Genomic DNA, 16694 nt, shown 5'->3' with positions numbered 1-16694 from the left:
TGAAATAATGGTGTAGTGTTGAAGCCGATGCATGTGTATTTTTATTTTTTTTTTTTTAAAGGAAGAAGATAGCTAAACTAGAAAAAAGTGAAATTTTTTGGGTTAGTTTAGCTAAAAGTATGAGGCTAATGTGAATGCTCTAGGGGCCATATTACTATATTTCAATCAGAATAGATTCTTACGACCAAAGCTGACTCAAACTGCCAAACAAATTCTACCTAAAAATATTTATCATATTAGTTAATGAAAGAACATCCCTGCCTATATTTTGGCAAAAACACAAAGTAATCTAGCATCTTCATCCATGTTTTTGTTACAATCAAACAATGGAACTTTGCTTATCCAGGCAACTGATACCACTTATTAGACTTGATGGTGTATTTACGTAAACAAGAGTCTTACAAAAATAGATAACAAATTGATCAATTTAAAAGCAAGAACCGGTGGCATCTATCAAAAAACATGCATGCCTTTTTTTGGGAATAAGTGACAAATTAATTAATGGGAAAACCCTCCTCAAATGCTCATGCAATGTCTGTTGATCTCAGAGACTATCCTAGATATCATCATAATAAATTTCTAGCAGCTGAATTTCTACAGGCAGGACAACAAGAAAAGTAAGAGCACACGGACATCTTCAGTAAACCAAAATCACATTCAGTTTAAGAGATAAGTGTTCCAAACTGCTGTCTCCAAATAACAAAGATCTCCACAAACTTTGGAAAAATAGTTTTAGCAGTTGACCCTTATTGCCCAGACATTTAACTTACTCTATTAATTGACCATTGAAGCGCAAACACGAATGTTCATATTCTACATTTCACAAGACAAGAAAAGTAATATGTAGGATTCAAGACGGCAACACAATTTTGAGTCACGGGGCTTGCTTAGTGGAAACTGCCATCTCTTTTTTCTGCAAAAAGAAAATTGTTGAGTCTTAGTTATACAATGTTCTACATTTAAAAAAAATAAAAAATAAATAAAAAACATAATATCTTGAGAACGTTCTATGGTTAACGGTAATGGATTAGAACACAAGCATGTTATTCTTGGATTTTCTTGGAAATTTTAATGTAATAGCATTACAGCTATCACAATTCCCAAAATTAAATAGCAAGTGATTCTCACAAGCCAATTTCACATATTCAAAACTGCTACGTTGATAACACCAGACAAAGTAGCTTCTCTGCAATAGTGTGATATAACAAAGAACGTTTCCACCACTCCATAGATTTATAGCACAACACCAGAGAACATATACTTCCACTCCAACAAAATCACATTACAATTCAAAAGTAATTTGCCAATTGTCTTTAGAAAAAACGGTATCTCCCCCATAAATAAGAGTGATAAGGTCATAGGTACAATCCCATACATTTAGGTGAATTATATTTACATATCATCAAAAACAAAAATCCAATAAGCTTTTTTTTATCCTGTTTAAAAAAATAGAAACCCGGATATAAACAATACAACAACCAAGTACAAGTTGTACAGCTAAGTACTACTACATGACCTTGCTAAATATTTAAGGATTTAACCAAAGTAATTCTGATTCTTAAAAAGCAGCAAAGGAAATTTACACAACCAAATATTAGTCATATATAACAGCAGAAGACAATGAGAGAGAAGGGAAGTGTGTTGTTCTGTAATCTTTAATCAGCAAGCAACTATAATCTAAGCCTTCTATTTCTAACAATGGTGTAGATATAGTAGGGCTAGAAATCAAGCATTCTATCTTCTTATCAGACTATGACATTTAAGATGCATGACCTTATAATTAAATTTCTATCCACTGATTATTAATTAGGCTGCAAGTGGATTGGGAAGATAGTTTTAACACATGCAATTATTGCACCAAGATGTTAACATCAACTGTACTTAAACAAAAGGGGCAAATTACAACTTACCTACCTATAGTTTGGCTAAAATTTAAGTTGTCTCCCTATGGTTTAAAATTTGACATTTTACCCACCTAAAGTTTGACCAAAATTTAAGTTTCCTTTCTGTGGTTTGAAATTCTAAGTTGCCTCCGTATGGTTCCGATGGATAGTTTTTATCTTATTTGATCTTGTATTTTTATTTTTATTTTTATTTTTATTTTTTGTGTTTTTAGAGGAAAGAGACATAAAAGTGGAGCAAAATTACATATTTAGCTCTGTTTTTATAAGAGATGGGTTATAGAAATTTAACTGAGCTAACCTTCAGTGGGTAAAGTGTCAAATTTGAGTTATAAAAATTTAACTGAGCTAACCTCAGGTAGGTAAAGTGTCAAACTTCAAACTATAGGCAACTTGAATTTTGGCTATACCACAGGTGAGCAAATTGTAATTTGCCCTTCCTTAGTAGTCTGTCAATTGTCATCCAATTATGCTTTGGACCATGTATGTTTTGAGTGTCAATCTTTCAAAGCCATAGGCATTCTTGGCCATGACTTCAATTGAGGGCAACTGCTTAACGCTGTTTTGTTTTCCTAGTTCATCTAGACAGTAGCATAACCACGCGATATCTTCAGATGTCTAAAAAATGTACAACTCACATATCCGTCGCATCATTTTCCAAATAAAACCTAATTACCTATCAACAAAAGCCCTCATAAACTCCATCACATGCCAATATAATGAGTATGAGTGTATGACACTTAAGTCTTCCCACAGAATTTTCATTCTCTTATCAATCAGATATCACAAATTCGAAACACCCAGATGATTTTGAACCCATAATCTGACCCTCCAGCTACTCTGTGTCATTTGAGGTAGAGCTCAATTTTCTATGTCAATGAAACCCTAAAAGCATAAAGCATGTAAATTTATCAAAATAAATAAAGCAAAGCATGGATTGGTGAATGAAATTTGAAGAAATCATAAAAGGGTCACCAAAAAAAATTTTAAAAATTGGATCTTGAAACCTTGAGTGGACATTGACGCATCACAGAGTTATAGCAAATAGCATAATCATTAAATCAAAGAAGAAATACCCAAAAAGAAAAAAAGTTACAAAGAGAGAGAGAATACATGAGCGTTGTGCCAGGAAAGGCCTCTGTAGATGTTGACAGAGCAAGCCCAGGCGAAGTACAAGGTACCGCCGGCTAGACCCGTCGTGAAGGCCGTGAAGGCCCAATCTCCTGCTGTCTTACTAGCCATACCCATTGCCATTTCGATTTCTTCTTTTTCTTCCTTTTCTGTGTCTCTCTTCTCTTCCTCCTCTTTTCTCTCTTTCGAATTTTTTCTCTCTGCGCTTCCTATGTACTCTTCTCACCCAGGCTCCGTTTGGGAGTTTAGAATAGAATGAAATGACAAGGAAATGGTGAGAAATGGGATGTATTTAAGTAAGAGAATGGAATAGAATTAAGTGATCTTGATTTAATGTTTTAAAATAAATGAATGAAATAAATGGAATGTAAGTAACCTTGTCCTAAGGGAATGGAATAGAATTATTTTATGGCAATATTATTATTAAACCCTTATTTTAAAATAAATGGTTGAATATATAGGGGTATTTTGGGAGTTTTAGTAAAAAAATTCATTAAATCTAATTTCATTCCTTCCAATTCCTCCTAATTTTGGGGGAATGAAAATTTGAGATTTTAAGGGAATAGAGAGGAATGAATGTTCTCTCCTACCCATTTCATTCCCTCCCACTTAAATTCCTTAACAAGGGAATGAACTTTCTATTGTCTCCATTAAAACTCCTAAACAAGAGAAGGGAAGAATATTCTAAAATTATTATTTTCATTTCTTTCTTTTCTATTTCATTCCCTCATCCTAAACGAGGCCTTAACAAGAAAGACGTAGCCTAAGTTCTACCTCGAATTATCTTGATTGTTCAACACGTTATAACGAATGAAAAAACCCTTTTTGCTCTCTCTCTCTCTCTCTCTCTCTCTCTCTCTCTCTCTCTCTCCACATTGTGTTGACTGTTAACAACGTTTGTTAAATCCAAAGCTGAAGGCATCGCAAATCTTACCCTAACACGTGTTTAGTGTAACAGTTTATGAGGTTAATACAAAGGACCGTTTGGATACTGCTTATTTTGCTGAAAACTGAAAATTGAAAACAATAAAATAAATAATAATAATAAAGTTACCGTTCACATGCTTGACACTATTCATAAGCCTAAAATCACTGTTCATGGACAATGAACAGTGCCAGAGACGCTGTAAAAAATTAAAAAAAAAAGAAGCAAAAAATGCAAACGCCGAAAACGCAAAACCCAAATGCCACCAAAGTCACTCAAGTTTAATGAATTGACAAGTGTTAAGTGTTCGACTGTTTTGAGGGAAAATCTTATCAGTTTTATGTTACTCGAGTTTTTTTTTTTTTTTTTAAGAATAGTGATTTGACTTTGCAAAAGAGAATATTGGTTGATTACTGCATAAGAGCAACCACATTAATTAGTGTAAAATTTTCATTTATTTTGCAAGAAAAAACCTATTTTTTCTATTTTACATACTCACTTTTACAAAACTTTCACATCAGTTTATCTATTCTACACATTTATTCAATAAAATAATCATTTCTTTTAACACTGCCATCTCTCAACGCAACTCCCACAGCCACCATCATCAACCCAGCCTCCAGCCTCCCATTGAACAACAAGATCGACACCAGCATCCAACAACAAAAGAACTAGTAAAAAAACCAGAAAACCAGAAAAACAACCCAAAAAACAGATCGGCAACCCACTGACCCACACCCACTGAGCAACCTACCGACCCACACCCACAATCACTGATACCATCAACCCACACCCACAATCACTATCACGGCAGCCTCAAGCTCAACCGAAAAACCAGAAAAAAAAAAACAAAAAAAAAAAAACAGATTGACGATCAAGAGAAATAGCGACGGGGCTTGAGTCGGCGATCAAGAACAAATCAGTGAACAGACCGTGATCTGAGAGAGTTGATTTGATCCACAACAGATCGACGACGAGGCTTGAGTCGACGGCGTGGGTCGGCAAGAGTGAGGTGATCTGATGAAATGAGAGAGTTGATCGGTGAGACTGAGGTGAGAGAGGAGGAAATGAGAAAAAGAGATAGGTGAGAGTCAGAGGTAATGAGAGGAGAGAGAAAAAAAAAATCTAAAATAATAGATAGACGAGCTACAGTAACCATGTAAATATACACGGTTACTGTAGCTAATGTGTATATTTACACATTTTTACACCCATTAATATGACTGTTTTTTTTGCTCAAAATGTGTAAAATGGGTACATTTTTCTATTTTAGAAGACTATACAAGAATTGATGTGGTTGCTCTATGCATAACTCAATACGACTTCCATGTGAAATACACAAGTTAATGATGAGAAAGAGAAAATTGTAATGCACAAATTATCATCTAATAAATGTATTTTGGATACCGCTTATTTTGCTGAAAATTGAAAACTAAAAACTGAAAACACTATAGCAAAATAATTTATAAGTTAGTTGAATTTTTTTTTTTTTTTTGTGTCTGCGTTTTTGTGTGTCTGGGGCCATGAACAGTAGCCATTTAGAACTCAAAACGCGTCGTTTTGCTTATTATCCTTTCATCTGCGTTTTTTACTTCTCTGGGGGCCATGAACAGTGGCTGTTCTGAACAGTGGCTGTAAGGGACTACAACTTAATAAGAAGAACATGATTGCCACGGAAATTAACTTAACAGGCCTACAAGCTTAAGAGCCAAAGGATTACTTGATTTGCCTACATGCCTAGATAGAAGTCTCTTGATAGAAATCTGAAATTTTTTGTTGTCTTTATGATGGTCAAGGACATTTTTCTTGAAAAAACGTATCGTGTATTGAAAATTTGAAAAAAGTTAATTTTAAACACATGTATAACATATGTAACTAATAATTCATTTGCTTAAATGTCCAGTTGAGTGGGAAGTATTCAAGGCTCTGATAGTTGGGAAAGTAACGAGGAAAAATATCCGTTGCTCACAAAAGCCTGCAGTAATGGGACGAGACACTACTGTGGGACCCGTGTTTGTTGGAAATTTACAAAACTGTCACTAATAACTCAAAACTCTTAACTTGAAAACAGTCTCACCGTGTTTCCAAGATTGCTCACCCATCACTCAAGATAATGCGATATCATCACTGAGTTAATGGTTTGGAAATTCATCCAAACAAGCATGCTACCCATAGGGCCCACCAATTTTGGGTTATTAGTTAACAAAATTGGGATTTGTTAACTCAGTTCAGGGAAATCCAAACAAGTTTTTATTCTCTAAAATAAAAATTGAGTGTTGGTTTTTAATGGTTTTTAATCCATCATGAAAAAATTAAGAATCAAAACAAAGTGACAGTATTGAGGCTGAATTTGGCATTTAAATGTGTATATTTTTGCATTGTTTAATAAAAATATGAAGTCTTGACCAAAATCTGAGAGGAATTTTGGATTATTTCAACCTAATGGTATGCTACTTTACTCCATTTGAGTAATTTAATTTGAAAGATATAATCAAATTGGCTTACGTTGTGCCTAGCATCAATTGCACTTCTCTAGAGCCGATTGAATTAATAAAGAATGTAGAAAACAGAAGCACATAGAATCTAATTAGTTTCTAATTGAATTTTTTTTTTTAGGGGAGGATGAATAGAGATCATATGTAAGTTTGAGGAAATTGGACACATATACTTGTCTAGCACATTGCTACTTTGTACTTTCATTCAAATTGTGATTGTTAATATTAAGTTCCTTTTTCTCAATAAAATTGTAGTTTTCTCTTTTACTTTTCTAAAGGTTCCTAATCCTCGTATTTGAGAGGAAAAAAAACCAAACAAACAAACTAAACACGTGCATAGCATACGTAACCAAACTAGTGTTGATAATTTTTTGCATAAATACAATCAGGGTTGGCCCAAGAAAATTTGGGGCCTAAGGCGAAAATTTTATATGGGCCATATTTATATGTACATATTAATTAAATAACATTATATAATACTAATTAAATTAAGACTAATTTGATGTAAATACAAAAATTGATAAATAATATTAACTAAACTAAGGTTAATTTCATATAGAGGATTGAATATCATAGTTGAACCATAAATTTAAACAAAAAGAACTAAAAAAATTTTTTTTTTAAAGAAACTTATTTTAACTTGAATATATGACTATGCATAGTTAAATACAGTTGTAATCTAAATTTTAACTTTATATATTATTTTTTAAGTGAAAGAGATAGATATGTATTATTTGGTGTGTGGTTTTGTAGGAGATTAGTTTACAACAATTAGAGGAGATTAGTCATCATTGATGATCTATCATATTTGCAGCATCTTTTTTGAAACATTTTAGGGTTTCAATTAGTTTAAATTTCTATTGGCCTCCTATTTTGGAAGTCTTGTTAGAAATAAAAAAAAAATACTAAAGATATTACAAAATGTTGACAATATAATAATGACTATAATTGATGAATTTCAACAACTTAATTTATTTGTATTTGAATTACTTTTTTATGTGATTGGTGATATTTTAATTAAACCTACAGTAAAATTTGCGATATCTTTAGCATCACTCTTTAAAAAAAAAAAAAGTAAAGTATTTTTAAAATGTTATATTTTTATAAAATTTTGGACCTTTTATGAAGGGAGATGAAGCCTTTTGTTAATAAGGAATTTTTTATTTTGTTGTGGGGCCTAATTATTACTTTACACCCAAACACTTTAAAAAAAAAAAAATTTTGAATAAATTTGCCTCGTCTCAAATCTCAACAAAAATTTAATCAAGTAATCCTACACAAATTATTTTACATATTTTGACCAATTGTAGTTATGGACAAATGTAAGGAGTGTCCAGTTTCGGTTTAAGACCAATAATAAGACATTGGTTTACATACTTAAGCTTTTCCTTCACTTGCTTTGTTGGATCAAAAATTGAATTCGGAAGCATAATGCTTTGGCAACTACGGTGCATAATGGAAGCCTAGAAAACAATTTTGAAGGAGAGAAGAGATGATGTGCTATCTCTCTGTATAATTTTAATTTATAAAATTTGAAGTTGGTTTTGTCAAAGAGAGGGGGGAGTAAGAGTAACCACCAAAATATTTTCTTCAGTAACTAAGAGCCTGTTTGGATGAGGGTATTTTTGGATCATATCACATAGTTTCCATAACTGAGTTCTCAAAACACATGGGCCCTACAAAAAAAAATTTGTTTGGCTAGGTTTTCAACCATTGTCGCCATCACTCAAAACTTTGATTTTTGAGTGATGAGTTATGGAAACTAAAAACAAATTTTAAGTGTTTTCAAGTTATGGAAACATAATTATGATGGCATTTTCATAATTAAACTCACATGCCCAGCAGCAATGTTTTGACTTTTTGAGTGATTTTTTTTTTTTTTGGTGAAACCCAACCGAAGTTGAAAACTAGGTCTGAGTTAAGGTGTCAAACAGGGGTTTGGAAAATAGGGGTATTTTAAGTGATAAGTGGTGAAAATTGAGTGATAACAAATTACAAACCAAACGGACCCTAATTCTCTTTGGAGGCCATGCTAAGCTCTGAAAATAACCACTATAACCAGACAAGAAAAGAAAAAAAAAAAAAAAAAAAAAAAAAAAAAAAAAAAAAAAAAAAAAAAAAAAAGAAGAAGAAGCGATGCCTGTCACCATAACAATGGGTGCAAAGGGAAGGTCACTAGTTATAAGTTACATCAATAGTAGATCTATATCTATATCAAAGTCATATTCCAATCACAACTTATCACGCTAATAATTGTAAAAAAAGATAAAAAAAAATTTGCATCCTCAACATTACTAAAGAAGAAAATAAGGCGACGAAGATGTTCCAAGAAGAATCGATTGCTCAAATGTATTTCATAGTTAGAAGCATTGAAAATGGATCAGATTTCAAGCTGGGGAAATTCCCTTCCAATGAGTATGCTTCAAGCTTCTTAGAAGGCACTTAGAGCATCCGTATTGATTTTTTTCAATTCTATCATATTTTACCATCTAAAAAACCATTTTATCAATTATACAATACAATTCTACACTACTTCCAGCATTCATACTTTTATTTTCCTATCCTACTCATTAAAATAATATTTCTACACAATAAAATAATATATAACACAATAACCCTCATTTCCAATAAACACAACACCACCACCGCTACACTACAGACACCTGACACCACCTCCACCACCGACAACTCATAATCTACCGTCAACACCCAAAAAAAAAAAAAACCCAGGCCATAACACCACCCTCTCCGACCATCAACACCAAAAAAAAAAAAACACACACACACACACAGAGCAACCCACGGTCAAACACAGCAACCCATTGGAGCCATCACCAGCAAACCCACGCCGCTGCACCACCAAACCCACCCAACCCACCTGACCCAACACTAACCCACCGCGATCTCCATTGCTAACCACTGCGAAGCCACACAATCTTCACCCACAAACACAACAAAAATTTATGAAAACCGGATTGCTCAAATCGTCGCTAGGTAGCTCGATTTTGTTGAAGCTCGAACGAAGCAAATTTGTCGTTGGGAAGCTTGAAGGAAGTTGATTTTGTTGACCCACGCAGAGAAGGAAAAATGAGAGAGAGAGAGAGAGAGAGAGAGAGAGAGTTGCCGGAGAAGGAAAAACGCAGAGACTCACCACCGCCGATCTAGAACCCACCACGCCGATCTAGAGAGGGCAGACCAAGAACAAGCACAAGGGAGAGAAGAACTGGAAGACGGAGAGAGAAAAGAATGAATAAAATAGATTAAAACTTATACCATTTGAGCTATAGTGCGGTTCTACATTTAGAACCGCAATGTAGCTCAATTGTATTTTTTTTTTTACAATTGTTATAGTTTACCACATTCGCTGCTAGGCCTAAATGAGACTAAATGGGAAAAGGGCCTTGCATTTGGCATATCCCACATTCAATGTGGATGCTCTTACCTGTTGACCAAATTAGAGTCTTCTTTGGCAACCCCAAAAGTATTAGGCCAAAATTCAACAAGTCAAAGCACTGACATGGATAATCATAGGAACATGTTAGGTTAAAATTGTAATGCAATCATTTAGATAGAATAGGCCCGAGCTGGATAACAATGCCAATTACAATTTAAGCTATTTTAACTTTTAATATTATGTAAAAGAGAGAGACTAGAGAAATACAGCAATACTGACAATTTAAATGGATAAATTTTTTATGCTCATGCATTATTCAGGGATCTATAGCTCTTCCTTGATAAAGAGAATGCCTGTTGGTCTGATTTTTTTGAAAAACGACTCTCCAAAATTTCATTGCAGCGAAGCTAGATTTGGTTTCCTCTCCAAAACTATTCAGGGATCTACTGCCACCACTTCTTCCCAGACAAAGATATAAGCTGTTGAAAGAGAAAATGAAGAAAGAAGTGAGTAACTCCACAGGTATAATTCTGAAAATACTATGTAAGACATAACACACCACCGAACTTGCATTAGTATCACGTGGAATAAAACAACCAACAGGGATGTTACTGCCATACAAGGAGCATAATCCAGGCTTTCATTGCTAGAAGTTGGGGAAGCAGCATAGTTCTTGCATCACAAAATAAGATTTGCCTTTCCTTTACTGTTTCCCCAAATTCAGGCTTCTAAACTTGGGATTTTATTGTCTCTAAAACTTAATAGCAGCTTGTTAGCAAGTATTATTAATCAATCACAAGTGGTACTCGCATTAATAAACATAGTGAACATGGTTTTAAGTAAACCGCTAATTTATAGCGTACGCATTGAGGTAGGCAATTTAGGCTACTGCTTTAAGCCACAATCAAATCTATACCTCCAAATAATATTCTATGAAAGAATAATCAGAGCAAATAAAGGAAAGGAAAGTGGACTAGAGGAATCCACACTATAGTTAGTAAGAAGGATTGAAATCAAACTTAAATTACCTTTATCATTTATTTTGATTTGTAAAATTCATACTCCTTATGACTTAGGATTCTATCAAAATTAAGATATCTTAGAAATTTATAAAGATAAGCAAAGAACCTTGTAGCTCAACTGGTGCCTTTGGAGACGTTCAATATATATATATATATATATTGTATCAGAACAATTTATGTGGAAACACATTATCATGCAAGCAACTTCAATAGGAAGCAATAGTTTTAATTGAGGGCAAAAGGAAAATAGCGTTCAAATCAGCATATGAATGATTCTTGAGATTGCATCAATATTTGAAAATATGGGCTTTGTTGGAAACCTTGAAGTTAATCTGATCAAATCATTAATAAAAAGGGCCTACCTGCCATATTTGGAAATCAAATTAAGCTATAGCAATTTTCAGTTGAGATGTACTCTCATGCTAATTCAAAGCACCATGCAGTAACCAAATCAGTTCATACTCCCATTTGCAAACAAACAAATAGGAAGAGAATTACTAAACCTAAAGCATTCTACTCTTTCCTCCAAAAAATAAGAATAAATAGAGAAACCCCATTCCACTTCAATTATCTACTGTATATTCACTTGATTTAAAAGTGTATAAATGACCAACCGATAACATCTAATCAATAGAGGACTGACTGAATTTGGAAGTTTAATCTCAAAGATGTTTTTTTTTCCCTTTAATATGCGAGTTATAAATGCACCTAGTGAATTTTGAACCCACAACCTGATGCAGGGAAAGTGCCGGGCTGTGATACAGTTCAGAATTAAAAGGAAAGCAAGTTACTTAGAACACATTGATAGGAGGTTAGGCACCTTGGCAAAGAACACAAAGTTCTCAAATAAAAGCTCTCAAGGCATATTGTCATTCACATGTACAAACTGATTTACAAGGAGCTTACATTCTGCTACTTATACTAGCTGTTTGGCATTGGCAGCCTCTAGATGGTTGACAAGTGTCTAAATCCTATATTGGCCAATGCTTAAGAAATCATCTAACTAACTAACAAATTAGCTACAAGAAGGAGGAAATGTCATTTGAGCCCGAGCTTTGGGATTTGACATATTGAAACAAGATTTGCTTGCATATTTTCAGTATAAGATCCTGAAAAGCAAATAAAATCCAGGAGCACCAATAGTATGATGAGTGTCTAACTATCTATGAAAGAAATGGCCATGGATGATAAAAATATAAAGAAATCAAGTTCAAAAGAGTTAATTATTTTGGCCTTAAATCAACTGAACCTAAAATTTAAAAGGACCTTTTATGTAGATTCATCTATGATAGATTAGGCCAGGTATCAAAGTGATTGAATGAACCACTTTTCAAGTTTTGGCATCCTCAAAAGAATTAAACATTCAGTGCATTAGTTAGTGAAAAAAAATGTTCTATGTGCATTATTCACCTCCTAGCAGTTCACTGGGAGTTAAACTTTACTTGATTGGGGAATTGGAATCTCTTTAGGTGTTTTTGGATCTTTTATATTCAATCAGGGTCGAAGGTACTAGAGTGCAAAAGTTATGTTGGAGGCCATCTATTCAAAAGGGTTTTGAGGTTAGATCTTATTATAGAGTCTTAGTTCCCTCTGGAGGTAAAAGCTTCCCTTGGAAAAGCATTTGGAAGCCTAAAGACTCCACTAAAGTGCCTTCTTCCTCAAGGTTACTTTTTTGGGGAACATCCTAACAGCGGAGAACTTGAGGAAGCATAACATTATCTTGGTAAGTTGGAGTTGTATGTGCAAGAGGGATGAGGAATCTGTGGATCACTTGTTGTTACATTGCCCTATTGCAGGAGAATTATGGGAAATGGTCTTCGCCCTTTTCGGGATTCAGTGGGTGATGCCTAGGAGGGTTATTGACTCATCACTGAATTTGTTTTTATCTATTCAGCTAATAAGGAAACAAAAAATTGATGTTTTAACCAAAGGTAAAAAGCACCTCAGCTAGATATTTTCTGTAAAAAGATCAGGGATGAAATCATTTCAGAGCATCCTAGAGTCAAGGAAAAATAACAATCATGTTGAACAAGCTCTTTCGTTTAAAGATGGTCTTAAACTACTTAAACAACACAACATTCAAAATATCATAATAAAGGATAAACCCAAATAATTGCTAATTGTTTGTGGGGTAAAAGTAATCCTTGGTGAATATTTAATCAAATAATATGTTTGGAATCTTTAAGATCAGTTGCATTTGTAAGAGCAAATTTGTAGGGAAGTGGACAAATATACCAAACATATAGCATGACTGGTGTCAGTACTACAATATGATAAGGCAATTCGACTAAGCATGCTGACTTTGAACCAGCTCAAGCCCAGCTGAAATTCATAAAATTTATGACACTAAAACACAGGTGTCATTGACATTCACTTCCAGATGAACTTACCATTTCTAGATATAATTGTAATTTCTTGGGTTAGCACAAACATATGCTCACACACAAGAACAAAAGTGGGTGGGTAGGCTCACAACATAAATATATCACTAACCTGACGAGCAACCTGTGCTAGTCGCCGACTGTCTCGAGATGATTCTGCTACCAAGGTATCCTGTGGCTCCAGAGAACCATTCTGATTGTCCCCAGTGTTTATATTTAAAGTTCCATTGTCAAGAGATGAATCCCAATCGGGGCTGCTTAAAGAATCCTTCTTGCGTTTTCTTCGGAATGTGTACTTGAGAAACCTATTATTTACAGTTTGACTAACCAAATCATTTGAATCTGATGCTTTCAGATCTGAATTAACTAAGGACTCGTCAAATGTCTCAACATCTGTTCTGCAACCCTGAACCTCTGAATTCTCAGCCGATAAACTTTCCTGAATTGTCATATCCAATTTATTAATTGGTACTGTGTTGTTGTTCATTGTGTTTTCAACACTACAAGGCTTCAGAAAATCCACATCATTTTGAGTCATGCCAAAGGATCCCACATGTGTACCAGTTGCATCTGAAGGTAGAACTGGGCCCACAGTGGATACTGGATCCTTTTGACCTTCATTCTCAGTTATCTTAGAAGAATCTCCTACTGCTTCATCATTGTTATCAACTGAATGTGGAGAAGTTTTGGAGTTAGAAAGGTCAGACGCTTGAGGTTTTTCCATGAGGTGATCAGCAATAGATATAAATGAGGAAGGGTCTCTTTTTATATATCTAGCTCCTCGTTTTCTTTTCCTGCAAAAGGACTTAACAATCTGCCCTTGGATTTCACTTCTGTCTGCCTGCGTTACTTTCAGTTGATCAAGGTTCTTCTCTTCTACTCCGCTATTGTCAGCCTCATGGGTAGGTATTACACAAATCCCATTACCTTGTTTAAATGAGGGAGCTTTACATTTCTTATATCTACCAGCTCTTTTCCTTCTTTTTTTACAAAAGGATTTAGCATCCTGCACTTGTATATGATCATTATCTGCGTGAATTACTTTAAGTTCGTCTTCGTTTGTCTCTTCTAATCCAAGCATATTGTCAGCCTTATGCATAGATGTCTTATACAACCCTTTAACTTCCTCATCTCCTCTGGTAAATGCTTCATTTTTTACATCATCTACTTTTCCAGAAAATGACAACTTTCCATCCAAGAGGTACTTTTCAAATGCACGAATTCTCTGGGTGCATCCATTTCTGTACAGCTCAGGTTCTTTGCTTCTCATTACTATGGAGGCAAAATAAGGGTTCGGAAGATAACAATTATCCATATGTGAATCATTTGCAACATAGCACTTATTGTCCTCATATGTCCCGTTTGAAGTCAAGCTCTTCATGCCAGATGCAGTGGCTGGTACATGTTGTGAATCAGGTATGGAAAATATAGACCCAGACGTCATGAGTCTATTCTCTTGTGGTATTTCTTTATGAATAGCAGTATCACCCTCTAAATTTTGTTCATCCAAAGGCTGCTGTTGGTTTTCTGTCACCTTCTCCAACTCTGCCTGCACTTCTCTCAATTCTTCTCTAAGGTCTCTTACTATATCCTCAGCTTCCTGGAGCTGTGCTTCAAGCTCTTCAATTTTCTTCTGTTGGCTCAAGGATGTCATCTCTGCTTCAGTAACCTGTAAATATGGAAAAATCGGATAATGTTGTATCTTTTAAGCGTAGATTCTACGGCTTAAAAACAAAAATAAAGTAGATAAAGACAGAAAAATGTTCATGGGTTATCTTAGAACAGATTTGACTTCTCAGTTCAAAGCAATCAATTAAATACCAGAAGTAGATGTAGAAATTTTAGATGGTTGAGCACAATTTTAAATTTCATAAAACTCTTTCTAAGTGTATGTGACAAATCAACTTATTCAACTTATCAAGTCTATGATATTTAATCAAAAGTGGGACTAGGCAACCTAAAAAGAACCTTAATTATTAGCAAAATGAACTAGCTCAAATTTCATTAACAGGATGATAATTTAAGTATTCTATCTTATGGTCACACAATAGGTTGCTCTAGCCAGTTCCCCATTTCCCTACTCCTGTCTTCATTGTCCCTTTCACACGAAGTTTGCACCAAAGAAGCCGAGTATGTATGTAATAGCCACAGCCTATGTTCAGCAACTCCAAAAATGTATGCAATAGCTGCAATCTATGTTAAGCAACTCTCAATATGTATCAAAAAGCAGGTTTTTTATATAAATAAATAAAATATTAGATGACAAGAATGAAACAAGACATTGAACACCGGCTACAAAACAGCGAAGACCACCCCCATTCAACCATGAAAAATACTACAGAGAAAACAAATTGCAAATTACTTTCCTATCAAACGGAAGAAAGAGGTATCAGTTTGACTTGTTAAATACACCATTTGGTAGTCAAGTATACCTCAAAGGAATCCACTTTCAACAAGAAAACTCATAATTAACTCAGAAAATGGAGTTCCCAATAACACATTTGTGCCCATTGATCAAATGTTAAGACTGAACTACCACATTCCATCAAGCCCACCAAATTTTGGGGGTGGGAGAGCAGATTATATGACTTCTAAAAGCACCGCAACACAGCGCGATACTGTCTAAAAAAAGTTCATTTTATACGCAATCCACAACACAAAGAACACCAAGAATGCAAAAAGCATCCCAAGGAAACTCTACTAAAGATGAGAACTTTCACCACCAAACAAAGATTCACGCCAAACCCACATCAGAAAACGCAAGAAAAAGCAAGAACCAAACAAAGATGTTCACATAAAAAAAAAATGAAAACGAGGAGAGTATCAAAAAGCAACCCCATTTGAGTAAAAACCATTATACCTTAGAATCCAACATCTGTTTGATCCTCAAGAGCATCCGAAGCGCCTCTTCTTTGGTCGAGGAAAGCTCCTGCTGAAACCGAAGTGCTTTCCTCTCTGACACCATAATACGCGCCGCCGATTCTTTTGCCGTGTTGAGTATTATCTCCGCATATGCTTTCTTCAAAGCCGTCAGTTTCTAACCAAAAAAAAAAACCAAAACCACCAAACAAATTAAGCAAGACCCAACACAGAAAAATCTCATAGGAAACCAAAAGAACAAACAGAAAGAAGATCAAAATCAAACCCCATTCAAACATTTGTAATTTTTTTTTTTTTGAAAAAAAAAAAGAAAAAAAAAAGTGGTAGTTGATGGTGGTGGGGGTGGTGGTGGCAGTGGTGGTTTTCAGTTGTGGTTGGGATCAGATTCAGTTAGCGGTAGTTTCGTAAAATTTACCTCAGAGTCTTCCATTTTCGCTAATGCATAAAAAAAAAAAAAAGAGTGACTTTGGGCTTTGGTCTGAGACTGAGAAGAAGAGTTTAGTTGAGAAGAGAAGAGGAGGGAGGTTTGGTTTGTTATGTTCCTCTCTAGCTTTTGCAGTAGCTG

General features: G+C 34.6%; 1 protein-coding gene across 1 annotated transcript; it reads right to left on the bottom strand.

The window, feature by feature from the left end:
• Window positions 1-9950: 9950 nt before the first annotated feature.
• Window positions 9951-16694, bottom strand: LOC142630416 (uncharacterized). The gene is made up of 4 exons (XM_075804408.1): window positions 16545-16694; window positions 16110-16286; window positions 13362-14918; window positions 9951-10325 (listed from the first exon to the last, which is right to left on the bottom strand). The coding sequence occupies exons 1-4, from the start codon at window positions 16557-16559 to the stop codon at window positions 10290-10292; spliced, it is 1785 nt and encodes a 594-aa protein (XP_075660523.1). The 5' UTR covers window positions 16560-16694; the 3' UTR covers window positions 9951-10289.

This window comes from Castanea sativa, chromosome 4, assembly GCF_040712315.1.
Source record: "Castanea sativa cultivar Marrone di Chiusa Pesio chromosome 4, ASM4071231v1".
Taxonomy (NCBI): Eukaryota; Viridiplantae; Streptophyta; class Magnoliopsida; order Fagales; family Fagaceae; genus Castanea; species Castanea sativa.
The sequence above is the reverse complement of the archived record's forward strand: the minus strand, read 5'-3'. Positions and strand labels throughout refer to the sequence as shown.

What these genes read in the sequence shown, in the direction of transcription:
- LOC142630416 (XM_075804408.1), bottom strand. An exon ending in AACAGATGTTGGATTCTAAG is followed by an intron (nt 14,919 to 16,109) that starts GTATAATGGTTT and finishes CCATATTTACAG; the next exon opens with GTTACTGAAGCAGAGATGAC. An exon ending in TAGCACAGGTTGCTCGTCAG is followed by an intron (nt 10,326 to 13,361) that starts GTTAGTGATATA and finishes CTCTTTCAACAG; the next exon opens with CTTATATCTTTGTCTGGGAA.